Source organism: Ostrea edulis, chromosome 7, assembly GCF_947568905.1.
Source record: "Ostrea edulis chromosome 7, xbOstEdul1.1, whole genome shotgun sequence".
In the NCBI taxonomy this organism is placed as follows: domain Eukaryota; kingdom Metazoa; phylum Mollusca; class Bivalvia; order Ostreida; family Ostreidae; genus Ostrea; species Ostrea edulis.
Window position 1 is genome coordinate 19,638,515 of NC_079170.1, and position 22,200 is coordinate 19,660,714.

A 22,200-nucleotide genomic window follows, 5' to 3' on the forward strand; every position below is an offset into this window, starting at 1 on the left:
TTGCTCTCATAAAGATTCAATTGTTCTAGTTCCCCTCTACTACAATCTTTGATTGAGCATAATAATGATATTGATAAGATTTAAAAATGATGTCAATCTTAGCTTCTTTTTAATATATAATTACATGTGATTTAAATGCAGGTTATTTACTGAATATTAGAAAATATGCCCGGCTGGGGTTGTTGTGGTAAGGTAGGCCAAGCTTGGGAGGTCTGCCTCTGCGCAAAGACGAAAGGTGGACGTATTTTTCAGCCAGTAATCTTTTTATTGTTTATTTTTTATTTTATGCACATGCACGGCTAAAAACGAGCATTTGTCTACGGTTTTGGTAACAGACGAAGTGTTTACACCCATTTTTATTTGTAAACAGATGTACGATGTCACAATTAATCATCAATTTATGTATAAGTAGATGTGATGTCACAATTAATCATCAATTTATGTATAAGTAGATGTGATGTCACAATTAATCATCAATTTATGTATAAGTAGATGTGATGTCACAGTGGAATTCATGCACATGTGTGTATAGTTTACAGTGCAGCTTTTATGTCTGGATCAGTAAGAGTTTATCACATGATTTTGCAGACTTAGAACTAAATGCAGTACATTTCTCCCAAGGATTTTGAAATCACTATATATTTATATCGATCCTCAATAGTAGCAGTCATCCCAGCGGAGGTTTCTTTTGATGGCCAGTTATTAATCGGAGATTCCTCTGACTCTTAGCCCCGCTTTTATATTGTTAGATGTGCTAATCTCGGATTAGTCAGTTATATTCTCCCTCACTTTGTTCGTCCGAATATAAATTAATTAGATGCTAATTACCAAAAAACAAGAAACTATATAGTATAAGTAGGATGGCAGCTCGCTAGCACTTTATTCATCACTCGTAATGTCCTTAAGAAATATATCGCAAACAAAACTACTCATGTTAATACACATCAATATATACACAGATTAATGTCATCTGATAAATGGTTACTATCCGCCATAGAAATATTGTAAAATTTACCTGTACGTAGAACTAGCGAGCGTGCTTAGAATGCCGCACAAACACATGTTCGCCTATTTATATGCCTTCACCACGTGACCAATACAAATGATATTCGAACCCGACTACCTATAAAACACCCGCATATAATTATAATTATATTCTCCCTCACTTTGTTCGTCCGAATATAAATTAATTAGATGCTAATTACCAAAAAACAAGAAACTATATAGTATAAGTAGGATGGCAGCTCGCTAGCACTTAGAAAAACAAAGAGAGAAAAATCTAATGGCGGAAGTAACACATTTGTTATTAATAGAAAACATCGTGAGCCGAACACCAGCCTTTAAATTTTGGAAATAAGTGTCGTATTTTCTATTAGAGTTGTCGCTCTTTCCTTTCCGTAGAATGTAATGAATGTGTGATGCTGCCGATGCAAACCTGCTGTCTTTTTTCATTTCCTGGATTTCCGACAGAATGTTATTGTGTACCTATAAAAAAGACAGATTTTATCAATGCAAAGTTGTCCCACAACTTTCCACCTTGAGACTTAAGATATAGTTCATGCATGCCCCATTCAATTACATTTGATTTTCTGAAAACGCACATGGTGCCTTATCTCTAATTCATATTTAGCTCACAAAATCCCACTTCGTTTCAATTCAAAATTCTCTTAGTATACACAAGAAAACGCACATGGTGCTTTGTTTACAATTTTATATGTAGCTCATAAGGTATATGCACATGGTGCTCAAAATACTGCTCTAGAATTCATTATGCACATGGTGCCATGCAAGATATGCCATGTGGTTCATGGAACCTTGTTGATCATCCATATGATCTATCTAAAATCAACTCTCAGCACTAGAACATTACTAGCAAACTTATATGCCGCAAAAATACTGTTTATATCTGATCCAGCTTTGAAAAAATTTTTTGGATTATTATACTCAATAAATCCTTTTACAAAATAATGAAAATTGTTTTGCTTTGCATTCCAAATCAGAGGCCAAAACATTGAAGATTTCCATTTTGGAATAATTAGTGTACCAAAAGCTTTACATATCTGCAAATGCGTAAGTACTCGACAAATCAACACGGGTGGAGGTACTATCCAACAGTTTTCATCTGACCAATTTTGCGCAAAAGCATCAACTCCAGAAGTGTCGGGTGTCCAAAATTTTGAAAAGAATTTTTTGCATTTTTTGTTTTTACTGTCTGCAAATAAATCACATGTAAACTTTCCCCCACGTTTTATCCAAAAATTCAAAAATCCTGTCTGAAACACCCCAGTCATCAAAATCGTAAATTTTGCTTAACTCATCTGCTAACGAGTTCATATTTCTAGGAATCCATTCCACTTCCAATTTTACTGAATGTGTTACACACAATCCAAACATTTCCAAAGCGAGCTGATGCAGCTCAAAATTCATACTTCCTTTACATGCAATCAGTACAACATTTTGATTATCTGTATATACTTTCACAAGTTTCCCTGATAGATAACTGTGTAAACTCTCAATAAGAATACAGATAGTTTTTAACTCTCGCCACGTAGAACAAAAAAGTCATTTGGCGCGAAATTGCCTCTCCGTTTGTCGTAGGGCTTGCTTCGATAGGAGCGTTTCCTAGCAGCACGACTAACAGCGTAACGAAGCTTAGTAGCATCTTCGGTGTCGTCCGCTAAGGGGTCGTCAAGGTATTCACTCACGGTATCCCATCCGTGCCGGTCTGCAATCTTTAAAATCTTGTTTCTTTGAAGTATTGCTGCTTGTTCCTCTTTTACGATGTCTGCTGCTTTCTGAAAATCACACTCCTGAATCAACTTTCCTAGCTCTGACAACTTGGAATATCTTGCTTGATTAAAGTTAAACTGAATCTTGTGTCCCTCGTGTTTGAATTCGAATCCTGGTGACCCGTTAACTGAAACTGTTGGTTCCTCCACGTGCGGCACGTTTTTCCCCGCGTTGCTTTTTGTCAACTTTTCTGTAAGGCCCGTTATAGTGCTCACAATAACATTGCTCTGCCTTTCTAAAGCTTTGTTCAGTGAAGAACTGAATAAAGAAACGGCCTCTTCATTAGATAAACCAAATTCTTCTCCCGGAGTTTCCATGCAATGGTCACTTTCAGCCATAGAGTTTTTGTAGTGTATAAAATTTACCTGTACGTAGAACTAGCGAGCGTGCTTAGAATGCCGCACAAACACATGTTCGCCTATTTATATGCCTTCACCACGTGACCAATACAAATGATATTCGAACCCGACTACCTATAAAACACCCGCATATAATTATAATTATGAGCAGTGAAAACATGCTGTTTTGTACCATTAAAGACTTTCAATGACAATTAAAACTCAATACCTGCAGTCAGACATGATTTGTATGTGTTGTACATTTTTTGACAATGACAAAACATGATACTGATCACACCCCCCCCCCCCCCCCCCCCCCCCCCCCCCCCAGCATACTTTAAATATGTTATATTTGAGGATGTAATATTTTTAACACCTATGATGGATGAGAGACGTTTCTCCAAGTCAAGTACATTGTAAAATGACTAAAGTGTTTTTGCAAAACACTTCTGAATTCAAAAGTCCAAGGTAGACAAGCAAAAACTTTACTTAGAATATCATACCTGCTAAATATACATTTACAGTGTATGCATGGTTTCAAATTGTCATGTGATAACTTGTATGTACCAGTTATTAACATTAAATCTAATTACTTAAACTTTCATTGTCCTAATTGGGGGGATAGGAATTTGTTTGAATTGATTAAAAGTAATTATGTTTCTGTTGATATAATGCATGGAGAAGGGCATGATGATAACTTGATATTATTTGAGAAATAGAAATAACTGGCCTGCATTCACTCTACAAATTTATAAAAAAAAAAAAAAAAAAGAATATAGCAAATCCAAAATCCTACCTATCATTCAAGAAACAGTAACGATCGACCGAGAGATCTAAGATTCTCCATTAACCAGAATTATAGTAGCCATAAAAACATAGCAGTCTGACTAAAGCCAGCCCCTACTAATTCACTTCCTTGTAGGGTCAGTCTGACTAAAGCCAGCCCCTACTAATGCACTTTGTTGTTAAAGACCCAAAAAAAACCACTGTATGGTTGCTCCACGGATCACTGAATGTGGGCGGAGCTTATCCATGGTCAATGTTATTTACCTGGCCAAGAGATCAATTGTTGTGTATATTTTTATGATATACACAGAAAATTTCTCAGGTTATTACAAATTATGCTTAGTGTCTTGATTTGTGCAAAAAAAAAATTAAAATTTCCACCTACATGCATACCGCATTTCTATTTCCCGTAAACCTTCAAACTTGGTCATATTTATGTATTGTAAATGACAGGTTTAGCCCATTTCTAAACCTTTGCTTTTTAAAACTTCTAATTAAATTGTTATATATCGTATATAAATAATTTCCTAAATATAATATTATCTGGCGTTTCCGGGCACTTCCTGGTGTCCTGGGAGTTCGCGGTGTCGTGGGTGTAGTAGGTAAAATATCCATGTTTCGAGAGAATGAATAAATCCAAGTAGATCTGTGTACATGTACAACCAAATGAAGAATGATCAAGATACCCCTCAATATGGGCTGTCTGTAGGGTTTCTGTAGCTGTAGTGTTTGTGTAATGGTGGTATCCCAAACAGAAGCTGACACGAAATCTACCCCCCCCCCCCCCCTCCTCTCTCTCTCTCTTTAGGGTTTCTGTGGACGTAGTGTTTGTGTAACGATGGTATCCCAAACAGAAGCTGACACATAGCTAGTCTACCCCCCCCCCCCTTTCTCTCTCTCCCTTACTCTCAATCATTGACTAAATGAGTAATTATTGTCATACGTATGCAACACTATTGCCATGCCATATTATTTCATCTATATTATTGCTACAGTTTTACACATTTCTCACTCTCTCTCTCTCTTTATAAATATAAAACCTGATAAATTATAAATAGCTCATTAACTCTCTCTCTCTCTCTCTTTCTCTCTCTCTCTCTCTCTCTCTCTCTCTCTCTCTCTCTCTCTCTCTTTATAAATATAAAACTGTGATAAATTATAAATAGAAATATCTCAATAACTCTCTCTCTCTATAAATATAAAGCCTGATAAATTACATTGTATAAATAGAAATATCTCAGTAACTTATTTATGCTTTTTAGCCGAGTTGCAACGAAGTTGAACTCGGCTATTGGTTTGGTGATGCGGTTGGGCGTCAACAATTGGTTTCCGGATGATATAACTCGAAAAGTTTACAATCTAATCAAATGAAACTGTGATATATTGTTGGGTACCAGGTAAGGAAGACCCCTATTGATTTTGGAGAAAAATTGTCAAAGGTCAAGGTCACAGTGACCGAAAATAGAATGAAAAATTCAGAAAAATTTGGTTTCCTGATGATAACTCAGAAAGTTTAAATCCGAATCAAATGAAACTTTGATGTATTGTTGGGTACTAAGTAAGGAAGACCCCTATTGATTTTGGAGAAAAAACGTCAAAGGTCAAGGTCACAGTGACCGAATATAGAATGAAAATTTCAGAAATATTTGGTTTCCAGATAATAACTCAGAAAGTTTAAATCCGAATCAAATGATACTTAAAGATATTGTTATGTACCCGGTAAGGAAGACCCTTATTGATTTTGGAGAAAATGGGTCAAAGGTCAAGGTCACAGTGACCAAAAATAGATTTAAAATTCCAAAAAAAAATTGGTTTCCGTAGAATAACTTGAAATTTTTTAATTTGAATCAAATGAAACTTGGTTATATTGTTGGATACCACAAAGCAAGGCCCCTATTGATTTTGGAGAACAAAGGTCAAGGTCACAGTGACCAAAAATAGATTGAAAACTTCAGACAAATATGGTTTCTGGACAATAACTTGAAAAGTTTAAACCTGAAATTAGTTCTTCACAATTATAAATATGCCACATCATTCCTGACTTTACAATGTATCCCATGCAACTCAGCTTATGCACCCCTGGGTGCATATATTGATTTTTTTTTTACTATTGTTTGATTTCTGATTGTGTAATTTATAATCCATGTGGTATCTCAAACAGAAGCATTTTTTTTAACTACTGTAACAGTTTTATGCATTGGGCAATATAACCATTATACATGTTGATGTGCTGCGCCAATAAAGAATTGTTCATGTTTTTATAAATATAAAGCCACAATAAATCATTAATAGAAAATATTCCATGCAATAACTTATGTTTGTTGTTTGTTTTTTTATTATTATTATTGTTTGATTTCTGATTGTTTAATCTATAATACATGTATAAAGATGGAGAGACATTAATATACGATGATAAATTGCATTGTATAGGGGACGTTAGAAATTAAAATATTCTAGGTGTGAGTCCATGCTATCAAAACTCAGGTATACTGGGGCTTTCCTTGAGATCTGAAGACTGCTGGTCATCATTAGCCATGGTTGTTATCAAAACATCTTTCTCAGGTAGCTGTAGACCAAGGTCTCTGCAAATGTCAATCAACCTAAGCTCTATTGTTAAAAGTTTGATTGACCATTGGCTTATCATTGATCACAACACAGGTAAAATTTGGGGGCGTTAACTTAAAGTTGGGTTAAGCCTACAATGAAGGGAACTAGTATGGGCTGGCTTTAGTCAGACTGAAAAACATTGGAGATATCATCATCAGATCAAAATGACAACTCTCAGGGATTTATATATATATGTATACACACACACACACTTTATATGCAGTAGGTGAGTTTCTGAGGTCCAGGCGGGACTGAGAGTCCTGCATGATTACAGACTTATTAACAGGATCAATCAACTCCTGATGACGTATTAAACTGTCCTATGGGTCATATTCCTTACCACGACATGTCTGGATGTTAAGATACCATCCCATTCAATAAAGTTATAATACAGATAATGAAAAGAGACGTATACGGTTATGCACTTAATCGTTTTTACATTAAACAGACTTATTTTTTATCCCTTTACAGATTAACAAAGTTTCAAGATGTAGATATCCTATCATTATGATGGTTACCTGTTGCCGTTATGTGCATGCATTCATTATTTACAAGTTCTCAAAAGGGAAGCAATGAATTTAAATTTACAGGTAGATTCCGTGAAAATACATGTATACTGGTGCATTCATTATGTACCAAGTCCGAATTTTAACTAGAATAATAAAAAAAAAATTTGGAAAGTTTATTTGAAATTTGTTTTAGTAAATAATATGATAGCTGTTCAGACCCATGATTCATTGGCAGGAATATGACATTGACCACATGCCTTTATAAAGGTAGATAATTAAGTAGGGCGGGAGACATTAAATGATAACAGAGGTAAATTTCAGTTTTGAAAATGTTTGAAGGCATGAATTGCGATGCTTCATACCAGCATATTTCATGAAGCTAACATGCTTTATGAATGGTGTATGATTGAAGTGATGTGGTTCATACCCACATGTATTTTTAAACTGAAATTTATTTTTCGTGTTTTCATTCTACTTTTATTTCTGTCTGAATTCCAGCTGTTAGTTAAAATACCGTAGATGTTCTAGCTGTATTTAATAAGATTCGTACATTCATTAATTGTTCACAGCTGCATCGCATTCATGAGGAAATATGGCCATCATTACAAATTTGTAAATATATGAAAGGCGAAGTCACAGGAAAGGTAGATATATGATAATGCTGACTGTTGCATTGACTATAAACTTGGTACTGATTGTGATACTCGGACACACATATCACATTTTCTCTGTGTCCATGCTATCCATTACATGATCGTATTCTTGACTGATCATAAAAAGGAAATCTGTTGCACAAAGAACCATCTAAGTATCGAAATTAGCCCTCAAATAATTTATTGTCACATGTTTTTCAGAGTATTGGTGAATCGGAAACATTCTGCATTGTAACTCACATTAAACCAGAGTGTCAACTGCTCAACAATTCACGTCTTACGCAGTTCGAGTGTGTTCTCCATGTTAATGGTAATGAAGTCAGTGGACTGTCCGAAGACCAGCTGTTCGGTCTGATTGACTCCATCCAGAGCAACATTGTTACATTAATTGTCTATGATGTCCTAAAGTATTCAACAGAATCGCAGAGGTCACTGAGCTCTGAGAACTACAAGAGAACGCGATCTCAGCTGTCAAACTCGAGCGAGTCGTCCAACTCTATGGAAGTCAGAAAGAAACTGAGTGGGATGAAACGGATGATCAAGTCCAACAGTGTCGAGAATGATGAAAAGGAATCCAGCGAGCATGACTCGCTACTCGCCGGAGAACAGAGACAGGTCTCACAGGTGGAACAGCACTTCAATACCACAAGTTGTTACGAGGAGAAAGTGTGCTCACTGCCAGTGATGACTGAACATTACGCTAATAACCAGCAAGAACAGTGTCAATCGTTGCCGGAAGTCTCCCGGATTTGTAAAGAGTGTAGAAACAATAACTGTACTGGACAGAATCATGTGATGGCGGTCAGTAAGGGAAGCAACTCCTGGGCAAAGTCGGTGGGGTTTATTGGAAGTTATGAAGACCTGTTTAAATACCCACATAGGGTCAAGTGGGACTGTTCCACTAAAGTTGTGGAATTAAAAACGTCCTCCCAGGGGAAGTTTGGTTTTTCATACAAGGTCAAAGAATTCAAGAATGTGAGTATTAAACACAAATTTAATATGTAGCATTGGTTGATTCTTGATTTGTAAATCCAACTGATTACATATACCAGCACATCTTTGTTGACACAGGGGTAATTTGTTCGAGTCTATGACACGTTTTGTTGCTATCTGGTTTGTAGTGTGGCTATACTGGCAATTATTGGTGTAGTGTGCAATGGATAACGTTTGTATTGTTGTTAAATGTTTTACAGAGCACAGATGATTGGTACACGCTCGTTACCCAGGTAACACAGGGTGGTCCGGCTGATGGCAGGTTAATGGTGGGTGACTGGATACGCTCCATTGATGGCCATGCTCTTGTTAATCCCAATGAGGTATACTGACATACTTGTTAACCCTAATGTGGTACATATTGACATATTTGTTAATCCCAATGAGGTATACATACTGACATACTTGTTAATCCCAATGAGGTACATACTGACATACTTGTTAATCCCAATGAGGTACATACTGACATACTTGTTAATCCCAATGAAGTATACTGGCATACTTGTTAATCCCAATGAGGTACATACTGACATACTTGTTAATCCCAATGAGGTACATACTGACATACTTGTTAACCCTAATGAGGTAAATACTGACATACTTGTTAATCCCAATGAGGTACATACTGACATACTTGTTAATCCCAATGAGGTACATACTGACATACTTGTTGATCCCAATGAGGTACATATACTGACATACTTGTTGATCCCAATGAAGTATACTGACATACTTGTTAATTCCAATGTGGTACATACTGACATACTTGTTAATCCCAATGAGGTACATATACTGACATACTTGTTAATCCCAATGAGGTACATACTGACATACTTGTAAATCCCAATGAGGTACATACTGACATACTTGTTAATCCCAATGAGGTACATACTGACATACTTGTTAATCCCAATGAAGTATACTGACATACTTGTTAATCCCAATGAAGTATACTGACATACTTGTTAATCCCAATGAAGTATACTGACATACTTGTTAATCCCAATGAAGTATACTGGCATACTTGTTAATCCCAATGAAGTATACTGACATACTTGTTAATCCCAATGAGGTACATACTGACATACTTGTTAATCCCAATGAAATATACTGACATACTTGTTAATCCCAATGAAGTATACTGACATACTTGTTAATCCCAATGAAGTATACTGACATACTTGTTAATCCCAATGAAGTATACTGACATACTTGTTAATCCCAATGAGGTACATACTGACATACTTGTTAATCCCAATGAAGTATACTGACATACTTGTTAATCCCAATGAAGTATACTGACATACTTGTTAATCCCAATGAGGTACATACTGACATACTTGTTAATCCCAATGAAGTATACTGACATACTTGTTAATCCCAATGAGGTACATACTGACATACTTGTTAATCCCAATGAAGTATACTGACATACTTGTTAATCCCAATGAGGTATACTGACATACTTGTTAATCCCAATGAAGTATACTGACATACTTGTTAATCCCAATGAGGTACATATACTGACATACTTGTTAATCCCAATGAGGTACATATACTGACATACTTGTAAATCCCAATGAGGTACATACTGACATACTTGTTAATCCCAATGAGGTACATACTGACATACTTGTTAACCCTAACTATCCATCTCCATCCGTTATTTTTTTTGTCTGGGTCATCTTTTACGCTTGACCACTGTGAGGCCTAAGACCATCAAACTTTATTAAGTGATGCATCTTGAAGGAAAAGGTATATAACAACCCAAGAGTAAGCCGCTGTGGCCTTGTTTTGGAATTATATGGCTATACGTGGTCAGATTGTGACCTGATCCTTTCTTGCACTCTTTCAAACCTGGTTTGCAAACAGAGAACTTCTGGTATGTCACAGTTGTTATATATTCCAGTGTAGATGCAAATGACAGCATCACAGTTTGTGACTTCGAGTGTAAAACCATAGACATGCATCATGTACATGTAGTGTCAGATGGGCATATCATATATTCTAACTGTGCAATTTATTTGTTGTTAAATGTATTTTATAGGCACTTCTCCTTGAGAAGAAACTGGAGAAGCTGAAGGAGGTGAGGATTGTGTTCCAGCGGCCAGAAGGAATGTTACCCAGGCACAAGACATTTCAGTCTAGTCAGCGCCAGGAGACCATTGAGACTAACCCCCCACACTCCCCCACCTGTACCCCGACCGTGATAACCGACATCACCGGACATCCGGTCAAATCTAACGTCCCTCTCCCCGGGAGCTGCTCCCCACTCAGTAGTAAGATAGGTGGAAGGTCCGATGGCTACAGTCGGCAAACCAGTGCTGTATCGCAGTCATCGGCTCTCAGCACAGGAAGCTGTGAAACACGACACATAAAGCCTAAGGGATCGCTTCTGGATCCCAGCAGTCTGTTTACGGTGCAATCCCTACGTCCTGTTTCACCCGGTGCAAGAGTAGAGCAGGTCCAGATTTTTGTCCCCGGATTGCAGCCAATGGATAGTTCAGCGGGAGGTCTAGAGGATTTTCAGATGAAAGTGAGGTTTCCCAAAGTTAGAATTTTTATCTGTGGCACCAATGCCAAGCAGCTGTCCCAGCTACTGTTACCCAATTTCTTGCTGCCTGTGGACAACACGCTCAGATTGTTTGACCGAGTGTGTGCAACCATGGTGATGGAAAGGTCGGGCGAGGTGGGATTTGAAAAGTGGTCCCAGTACGACCGACTTCTACAAAATGATGAGCGAGCACGGCACGCCAGCAATGATTCACTCAGCCACTATGATATTAGCACAGACACATCGTATGGTGGGAATCTCAACTGTGGAGCGATTAACACGGAAATTTTTATTGTTTATGATGAAAAATTCTTCCTTCAGTGTTGTCCTTATTTGTTTACGAGAACCAGCGTGTTTCTGTTGACGTTTGACGGGGATAAGATGATGAAGTCTCCACCCAGTGAGATTCACAGACTACAGAATATGATTCACACCATTCGCGGAGTAGCAGGATACGAGTGTCTCGTTCAGAATTACGGAATTCTGGGAACTGATTCATCAGACTCAGCATCGACAGCCTCCATTGATGAAGTCTGCACATTATTCTACACATCTCATGGCTATCAAGTTGTGAAATATAATGTTCCACAGCATCCACAGTTGTTCCACATGGCGAACGGGGCTAAGCCTGATGTGGATGTACAGACGAGTGTGTGGAAATTCATTAGTGAGATTCAGGAGAAACAACACATCCTTCTGATCTCCATGGCGATGATTCATCAGCTTGATCTGCGGAGACAGAGTGAGGTGGTGTGCATTGAGGAGGAGGATTTTACTGCAATGTTCCAGGAAATAGTTCCAGGGGTGGATCTAGGAATCAGACAGGTGGTGTGGATCGAACTGCTGGACATTGGAGAAATCCTGTCAAGTAGTGAGTTTGTCATCCTTGTGATTTTGACTTTATCTATAAGCAATTTTTATGCCCTTAAGGGCATAGTTATTTTGGTTTTGTTTTGATAGTCTGCAAATTTAACCTTGAATTCATACTTATTGAACTGGAAGACCAAGGCTTAAAGCTAATATATGACAAATAGAAGCCAAGATGATTTTCAAAGTAAGATTTGTTTCAACTGATTTTGGCAATGGTAGTGGACATAGCATTTCACAAACACATCTTGTCATATTATTGAGTTGTCTATAGACTGTGTACAAACCTGCTCTCTAATTGAAAATACATATACTCCTGTATTATAGAGAAATTCAGTCAACAGATCCTTTCATTCATTCAATCAATTATGTACTTTTCCAGAAGCTTCACTGCTCCCTGTGTCCAGCATTAGCCAGCTAGACAAACTTCTGTTTGTAAGACCGGATGTCCTATTGGATAGAATTCACCAATTACAGACGGTCTCCCCAAGAATCATCCAATCAAATGATGGCATTAAACAAATCTGGCTAAAACTCATTGCTACAGGTTTTATCTCACAATCTGATTGGTCAGAAATTTGTCCGCAAACAGACCTTTATTCAATGACCAACACGAAGCTACATCTCAGCCCAGAAAAAGTCCTGCTCCTACTGCAGGCTTTTGGATTGACCTACAGACAAGAGGCCATTGATGGCAGCCATTACTTCATTCCATGTTTTATTCCGGAGCCTGTGTATTCAGAGACATCGGAGAATGTGACAGGATGCCTGTATTTTCAGCTCCGAGGAAACCCACCGCACATATCTAGTATGATTTATTTTCATCTTGTGTTCCGATTGAACAATGCCAGTGACACCCGCTACTTAGCAGTGACTAACAACTCTATCTGTGTGATTCACCATGCTGGCTACGAGCTCACACTGATCCACGAAAAACTCCGCGACAGGATTCAGATACAGCTGATCAGGTACGAATAGAGTCTGGATGACGTAGAATACACATATATTACAATACTTAGGTCAGCACAATCAGCATTCATGCATGACCAGTCCATATTTAGTGTTATGGTGGTTTGGTTTCTGTGTTTCAAGTTTTTAATTGTTTACAGCGTGAAATGATTGAAATTTGCATCCACAGTAACTGTCAGCTGTTAAGTTTTTAATTGTTTACAGCGTGAAATGATTGAAATTCGCATCCACAGTAACTGTCAGCTGTTGTCAGTTAACAGTGATGCGTAAATTTCAATCTGACTGTAGATTTTGTAAAGCTGAGTGTTTAAACAGTTGCTCTAGTAATAGACACAGTAAATTCAGACAGCACATTAGAGAGAGAAGGAAGTTTGTTATTTAAACATTAGCAGTCTCAATAATATAGTGTGCTTCTGTGCTCATCAACATGATTAGGCTTCTGATAAGGATGGGATGATTAAAAGAAAGACTTTTAATTAAAACCGTCTGTGTAGCCATGACGATCAACACATTTTACAGTATGAAATTGCAGATGTAGCTTTTTTACGTTTTGAAATATATGTGCCCTCAGGATTTTAGTTGCAAGTATTGAGGAGATCTAGAAAGTATGTTGCACTATTTTGCAGGTTTTAGTTGCTAGTATTGAAGTGATCTAGAGAGTATGTTGCACTATTTTGCAGGATTTAGTTGCTAGTATTGAAGTGATCTAGAGAGTATGTTGCACTATTTTGCAGGTTCTAGTTGCTAGTATTGAAGTGATCTAGAAAGTATGTTGCACTATTTTGCAGGTTTTAGTTGCTAGTATTTAAGTTCTAGAGAGTATGTTTCACTATTTTTGTAGAGTTTAGTTGATAAATATTCATTTTATCATGTAGTGTTAACATGGTTTGGTGCAAATTAAGTAGGTAAGATATACGTTTATTGGTTTAGCCATTCTTCCAGGCATTTCTGTGTGCTTCATTTAAGAGACCCTTTTATATAAAGGAAAATACAAATAAAACGGTGTTACCATGGATACGCATACCTCAGAGAAATATCCCCAGAGTAATCAATCATATGTACATGTACCGAGTACCATATTAGATCCTTAGTTGGAACTTGAAAGATGGAGAGAATGCAGGTACCATAATGGGGTAATGTAATAGCAGGCCATTAAATATGTCAGAATCAATAGCATATAGTGGATACATGAAGAAAAAAAGAGAAGTAGATTGTACAGATGAGAAAACAGTTGATGGCAAGCATGAGCTCTCGATCCAGGAAAAGATTTGCACCAGATGAACTCTTCACTTCGGTTTCTGTGGTGACAAACAGGAAAACAGTATAGAGTGTTTATAAATTATTACAGTTTTAGGATGTATTTTATTACGGTGACCTTGAAATTCGCATGACTCTATTTTTGTACTTTACAGAGTAGAGAAGACTGTACGACTGCATGCAGTTTTAGATTGGCTAACCGAGGTCTGCAAATCAAGCCTATGGTCGGAGGTCAAATACGTGTTAGGTCCGGCATGCCCTTTACAAGAGAAGTGCAGCTATGCCCAGCACACCCGCAAGAACTCTGGGGAATTGCACGTTATTGACCTGGCGGAGGGGCTTCCCATTTCCTGTGGCAACATTAAGGTCGACAATCAGGTGAAGGTCTGGCTCAAGGTGAGAAACTGTGACCTTCAGATTTAGTACACATGTACACGTTACCAAGTAATGGTACTATGATAATTAACCGATCTGATTACGATAAAGTATGCAATATAATAATTCAAGTACAAATTAACAGTACTATTCTCAACATTAAAACTTATAAAGCATTTGTTCATAACATTCCCTGTGTGTCAGAGACATCACTTTCATATTTAATCCTGAGAATTGACATCTACAGAATGCAAGTTACCAAGGTGAAGTTGTTTCACTTTGTCTTTATTACATGATGTATGTGTGTTGTTTGTGTAATGTTAATTTGTTTTTATTCTTAAAGCCCTCAAAGAAGCAACAGACAGGACGACATGAAGCTCTGACCCACCAGGACACAGAGACAGGATCTAATGCAAGCTTCAAGTCCTTCGAGTCCCCCGGGCCTGCCCCCATGTACATCAAATCCCTTCCCTACAATGTGTTTAGAGATGTGTATGAGAACCTTCAAATCAATGTAAATGGGGACTGGAAATGTTTAGCAGGTAAATCACAGTCATTTCTAATGTGTTAAGGGACTGGAAATGTTTAGCAGGTAAATCACAGTCATTTTTAATGTGTTAAGGGACAGGAAGTGTTTTACAGGTAAATCACAGTCATTTCTAATGTGTTAAGGGACAGGAAGTGTCTAGCAGACAAATCGCAGTCATTTCTAATGTGTTATGGGACAGGAAGTGTCTTACAGGTAAATCACAGTCATTTCTAATGTGCTAAGGGACAGGAAGTGCCTTACAGGTAAACTACAAAGAATCACCCAGACTAGTTTCATTTGTTTCCTATTCATGCGTCTACACGATATGAACATTCTGAGTTTTCCCGTTCAAACAAAGATAAAGTTTTATAAATCAGATGAAACATACTTGAATACTTTAAACTCTTTTCAAAGTATGGGTGGATTAGCCAGCAGAAAAGTATTTGCAAAAAACCTGTCTTTATTTTTACAGTATGGGTCTTAACTTTTTTTCTCCTTTTCTCCTTATTTCACCTTTCCCCTTCCTTTTGACTTGCAGTTTAACTATGGGTCTATCAGTTGAAAATGACTAGAGGGTACATGTAATATATAGATACTGTTTCTCTTTTTCAAGTCCAGAACAGGAGAATAAAATTACCAAATTTTACAATGACACATTTTTGATATGCTATAACCATGAAAAGGACACATAGATCAACTGATTTGTAGAAGATTTTTCAAATCTTGCAAGAAAATTTATTTGCACCATATGAAACCATCATTTGTTTGCATGTAGATATTTTGGTTTCAAATCTGATTTTTATACACCTGTTGTTAGACGGGACATATTTTGTTATGGTGCTGTCCTTGCGTCCAGCTGGCTGGCTGTCTGTCTGAGATCATCTTTTACGGACTTTTCCATAATGGATGCATGTATGACTTTGAAATTGATCACAATTTCTCCCTTAAGAGTTGAGTTGGATTGGTGCACCATGACCTACTTTAAGATTAAAAGTAGGTCAAACAGTTTTCCAGATTTTTTTTTATTACGGATACAGATATTGCCCTGAAATTTAGTCACAAGCTTCCTGTCAGAGGAAGACAAGTTCAGTTTGCATTTCAGCTAGATTGGTGAACACACCGTGACCTACTTTAGGACTAAAAGTAGCTCAAGCAGTTTTGCAGACTTTTTTTCATTACGGGTACAGTTATTGCCCTGAATTTAGTCACAAACTTCCTCTTGGAGGAATACAACTGAAAGTAGGTCAAACAGTTTTCCAGATTTTTTTTCGTTATGGATATAGATTCAGTTTGCATTTCAGCTTAATTGGTGCACCTTGACCTACTTTATATTTTAAAGTTGGTCAGATAGTTTCCTGGGCTTTTTCTCATTATGGATACAGATATTGCCCTGAAATCTTGTCATCACTGTCTGTCGGGCATATGGTGTACTGTTTGCGGTACTCTTGTCATATTCATTTTTATAATACTTACAATCTCTTGCAGGACTGCTTGGGTTCACCCTGGGAGAGATAATGGTATATGAATCAAAACCAGAACCAGCAAAACTGCTATTGATAGACCTGGACCAGACGCGGAGAATGACGGTCAAACAGCTGGTGGATGTCCTAGCCCAACCAGAAATGCAGCGACAAGACATCATTGATAAACTATCCAAATTCTTGAATGGAGCTTGATTGATGCAGTTTCTTATTTACTGAAACAGACACCGGGAGGTTGTCAGTACTGTTTAGCTGCTCTAGAGGGTTTTCCATTCAGCAAGTGATACGGAGCACTAAGAAAATATTTAGAAACTGTGACACAATTCTGCTGGATTTATGGAGTAGGTGACACAGACAACACAACCCAAAGACACAGAGAGGACAGTCTGTAGATTCAGATTCTCTCAAATCAGCTCAATCTTTGGAGATATTTTCATTCATGGGACGTGTTCATTGCCCGAGCTTTCTGACCACACCCTCAGAACACCGTAGTGTATCCACGGAAACCAAGAAATGTTGGATACTCGGTGTAATTATCAATTTATTAAGTTTAATATATTTTTGATGTATTTCAGCTTCCTGTCAAACATGCATGTGCACCACCAGTAGTCGATAAAAGAGTGTATTCTATAGACAGCATATTCAGCTAACTAGGGTAGTGTATTCACAGTTCATTGAAATTTGTATTGACTTTATATATATATTTCTAATATAGACAGTATTGGAAGGTAATCTAGTTCTCCTTTGTGGGACAAAAGGCCATTGGGCAAGCTAGCGCTGTGATTGTATTGAGACAAGACTAGATCACAGTCCATTCCACGGCTGTGTACACAACAAAACGTATCGAGATGCACTAACTGCAATGACATATTTTGGGATTATGCGTGCGTGCAGTATGACTGCATGGCATGTTGTTATATATACGTAGCTGCTAGGACAGAGATTTCTTCTATACATGTCGCAGTGTATCATTCTTAAATTGTTGGTTTTTCAGTTTTTATTATTAATTACTCTAATATTTCTATTAATCAAGTTATATTATAGAGGGAATTGTAAATTTCCATATTTCATGAATGGGTGGTATTGTTATGGTGCTGTCCATGCGTCTTTTTGTCAGAATGGGGTCAAAATGCACCAATTTTTTTCCTTATATAACTGGTACCGATAAACGGTACCATTCCCAATGCCAAAAACCATTGATTTTTTCCCAATTTTGAGACAAAAAAAATCCCAATTTACTTTCCGAAAAGTAGACCGCTGACATCGTAATTTACTTAGTCTGAATCGTTGTACAAGTTAACTAAAATGTCCACTTCTGGTATTAAATCGAAAGTACAGATCATGGCAGTGTGCGTGTTTTATAGAACTATGACGATTCTAAAATGAGCCTAAGATGATTCCTTATGTCTCACAACAGCAAATATTAGCATAAAAAAGTTTGTAAAGAGATGACTACTTCTGGTTTTGTTCTTTTTTTTTCTTTTCTTTTAGTTGAAATTATTTGCCGATACATTGGCAGAGAATTCCCAATTTGTTCGATTTTGACGCTATTTTTCCCAATTGAATGGGTACCAGTACCAATACCAGTGGGTAGAAAATAGTTGCTGAAATGTTGCATGTATCTGTCAAATTTTGCAAATCTGAACTTTTGTTGCTGAACTACATGTATTCGATAAATAATTTCTCATTTCATGAAGTTTTTTTTTTACAATAAAAAAACCTGCTAAATTGCTAGATACTTATCTCCAAACAAAATACTTAAATCTATGGTATAAATCTTAAGCTTCATCATACTTTGTTCAGTGTAAGACTTACTGAGTGCTAACAACATACATTCCATATTGATTGTGATATATACACATTCCACGGTTATGTGGCTTCAGAACACAGATTTCTACATGGGAAGGACTTTATTTTTATGTGCTGTATAGGGGAAGGGAGGGGGGGGGGGATTTATGCTAATTATGTGGTCACGTAATAAGAGTGTAAATTTCCCCATGCGTATTGGTATATATTTGATATAATATATATTATATTCAGTTACCATGTATCCCCCCCCCCCCCCCCCCCCCCCCCCCCGCATAATGTTGGCCATGTAAAAATGCATACTTAACCCCCAGCGTAAACAACCACTTTTACAGTTATGTATTGCCTGCAGGACAATCAATCTAAGATAGATTTATATTGCATATTTTCATAATGTTTTGTGTAGAAAAATGGATAGCAAGGTCAAAAGTTCAACTCTACACACAGATTAAATATAACATTTATTTTGTATCGATATTTAAGACAAAAACTTCTGAGAAAACATGGATTTCTGACAATTCATTGTTTGGAATGTGCAGTTGTGATGTCGACTATTGCATTAAGATTTTATCACTTTGATAAATATTACTTGTATTTTCTATTACATACATTTCATGACATTTGTAAACAATTCATATATATGGCCACTTACAAACAACAAAATATTCCTTTTCTAACTTGATTTCTTTGCTTGCATGTGAGCATGTGTCATCTTACTTTGGAAAATGTCACAGATTTGGCTGATTTTTTTTAAAGATCTGGCTACAATGTGAAATTACCATTGTACTTATGAGGTTACATACTTTATTGAATCAAATATGTGTCTGGACATCTGTGAACATATTAGGGCAAACAGGCCTTTTTACTGCCTGCCCTCTTTGTAACTAAAGTTACACATGCATAAAGAGAAAGAAAGAAAAGGAAGCTGTAATGCATTACATAATGGAAGCAGAGAGTAGATGCCATGGAATCATATTGATAGAATTCCATTTTGATACCATCTTTCTTACTAAAGAAGGAAAAATCACAAGTGAGATACAGGCCACCCTTACCACACGTTCTGTTGCATTGTTTAGGCTGACATATGACTATTAAGCAACGTATACATTGTTATTGAATTGTACTGAAGCGACATACATTTGTACTGCGTTGTTCAGTATTAACTGCTATTTCCTGGTGTGTCATCGCGTTAAGTGTTTATTTTATACATAAATTTTGTGTGTTTTCATTGTTTTCCTATAAAGAGTGTTTTTGTTTAACCTATAATTATGTATTTAAACTCTGGAAAGATGGCTTTGAAATGAAGAACAACTGCAGCTAGACATTTTTAACACATACAGTCATCTAAGTTTATAAATAACACAAAAATGGAGTGAAATCAAAGCTGTATAGTAATTCATCTTTATTAGCATTTTGACTGTCATAGTTGATAAGTAGAACTCTGTTGCACTTGTATATTTTTAAACTGAATACACATGTAACTTTTTTAATTGTGCATCTATATAGTATAATCCATTCTATTTCTTCACTATAGTTAATCAAAGTATTTTATTAAAATTATTATATAGAAATTGTATGAATAACAAATTAAATTTGCTATTACAGTTGAATTTTGAGACAATCAATACTTTTTAACAAAGAAGCAGTGGATTTCGATGTTTTTCTATGATATTTCATCTCCGAATACTCATTTAATTTACTAAATTTTGTGTCCACCCACTTCAGGTTTACATAACAGCAACAGATCATTCTTTAGGAAGTATACATGTATGGATATTTGATAAACATTTGTACCCACCATATAGGTACACAAACATCTTTAGGATCTCATTGGTATGAAATAGCCTGACAAAGGGAAACAACTGTTGGGCGACTTGGAAATTGTCTATTCTCAGTCATCAACTGGTTCATGTCAAGGAAGTGATATTGGAACTTGTGTTTGTATGAATATTTTTAATTATAATTGTCTATTACATTATTTGCATGTTTTACACTCTAGGCTATGATATTTGTGCATTAAAGTTGCGCTCATTATGAAGTGAATACATGTATTTCCATATTTAAAATGGAATAAATGTTTAAACAAACAAAATGGTCTTGTATATTTTGAAGGTGTCAAGTTAGATGTACATGTGGTGGTCAGGCAGGTTCAATCACCAGCGGCCAGATAGCTCAGTTGGTAGAGCACCTGACCCGAGATTCAGGGGGCCCAGGGTTTGAATTTTGGTCTGCTTCATTGCATTTTCTCATTTTCTGTTACATTTGGTGCCATAGACCAGCCCCTGGAACTGACAGGTGAAAATGCCTGCAAGGGGATAATAGATCCTTGGTGATGTCTTCAAGGTTTGAAGACATTCAAGAAGGGAGGTACTAAATATCTGGTGGTCAGATATGTTTGATTGCCGATGGCTAGATAGCTCAGTTGGTAGTGGAGATTCAGGGACACTGGGTTCAAATCCCGTCTGGTCCATTGCATTTTCTCCCTTCCTGTTTCGTATATTTGTTTAAGGAATGTGTATGTAAACACTTATACATATGATTTATGCTTATTATCTCCTCCAACAGATTAGTGACTTAATGTTCATACATTTTTAATATGCATAGCTATTTCTTCAATAATTTTAGGTCAACTGAGTCACTTGGGTGACCTCTTACAATTGGTTACCATTCCTCATCGTCTGCCATGTGTTAACAATTGATCATTTTAAACTTTCAATTCTTTTCAAATTTGGTATGAAGCATATTTAGGGGGGGGGGGGGGGGGGGTAGGGTAATTGAAATTTCAGGACCTCTGTACCTCCAGGGCCTAAAGAGCAGAAAAAAATCAGCCAAAATTTGACAAAAAAATTTCTACTCTACAGCCCCACATCTGTAAGAAAATTAAATGATGGTCAATCTCTGATCTGTCCCAATATGTTCTCATAGAGCTGCAGCTAGCTGCAATATTGTAACCCTCTCTGATTTTTTTTTTTTTTTTTTTTTTTTATCCCGAAAACGTCAGAATAAAAGAATCTGATAGGGCTACAGTATTGCAGTTATTCTACAGCTAATAGATACCGTGCCATGTTACCTCCCTTTGGCCAGCCATAATATTGTACACCAGTATGGTATGCAAAACGTTGCAATATTATACAAATCTTATCTGGATTTATATGCGACAATCTTGATGTTACATGTATTCGATAACATTGAATAAGATGTTTATATGCGTAAATCTTGATTTGTCAATAATCTTGATATTTATATGCAATTTTTTTTTGTTTATATGGGGATAAATCTTGATTTCTATTCAATGATCTTGCTATTAATATTTCAATAAATCTTTATTTATATTCGATATTATAACCTTGTTTTTTTTATATTCGATAATATAAATCAAAATTTTCATATTATCGTACTAGTATAAATATCAAGATTATTGAATATAAAACAAGATTTTCGCATATAAATCATGATTTGTACAATATTGTGATGTTTCACACGTCCGGGCAGGACTTTAATCTGAAGTTTAGGGGTGATTAATCAAGATTTCAATAATATTGCAACGTGGTGCCAGGAGCAAAAGAATCTGGATTGTATGTTTTCGAGGGCAGAGAGAATTTTAGGAGGTAGGAAAATGTAGTAGTTTGTTAGGCAGTGGCGGATTTAAAGAGGGGGGGAGGGGGGGGGGACAGCCGGTGTCCCCC

General features: G+C 36.7%; 2 protein-coding genes across 6 annotated transcripts in view; one reads left to right on the forward strand and one right to left on the reverse strand.

Annotated features, from left to right (window-relative positions):
* The window catches only part of LOC125656860 (uncharacterized), a 32,219-nt gene extending 11,613 nt beyond the window's left edge, over positions 1-20,606 (forward strand). For all 5 annotated transcript variants that reach the window (XM_048887478.2, XM_048887474.2, XM_056143602.1 and 2 more), the window contains exons 3-9: positions 7,885-8,658; positions 8,877-8,999; positions 10,724-12,101; positions 12,480-13,065; positions 14,479-14,719; positions 15,042-15,240; positions 16,713-20,606. In XM_048887478.2, the coding sequence (XP_048743435.1) occupies positions 7,885-8,658; positions 8,877-8,999; positions 10,724-12,101; positions 12,480-13,065; positions 14,479-14,719; positions 15,042-15,240; positions 16,713-16,903 (3,492 nt within the window). In that variant the 3' untranslated portion in view covers positions 16,904-20,606. The remainder of the gene's footprint in view (positions 1-7,884; positions 8,659-8,876; positions 9,000-10,723; positions 12,102-12,479; positions 13,066-14,478; positions 14,720-15,041; positions 15,241-16,712) is intronic.
* On the reverse strand, positions 851-3,287 carry LOC130047893 (uncharacterized). Its single transcript, XM_056143622.1, has 2 exons — positions 2,556-3,287; positions 851-1,915 (listed from the first exon to the last, which is right to left on the reverse strand). The coding sequence occupies exons 1-2, from the start codon at positions 3,126-3,128 to the stop codon at positions 1,901-1,903; spliced, it is 588 nt and encodes a 195-aa protein (XP_055999597.1). The 5' UTR covers positions 3,129-3,287; the 3' UTR covers positions 851-1,900.
* Positions 20,607-22,200: the final 1,594 nt, after the last annotated feature.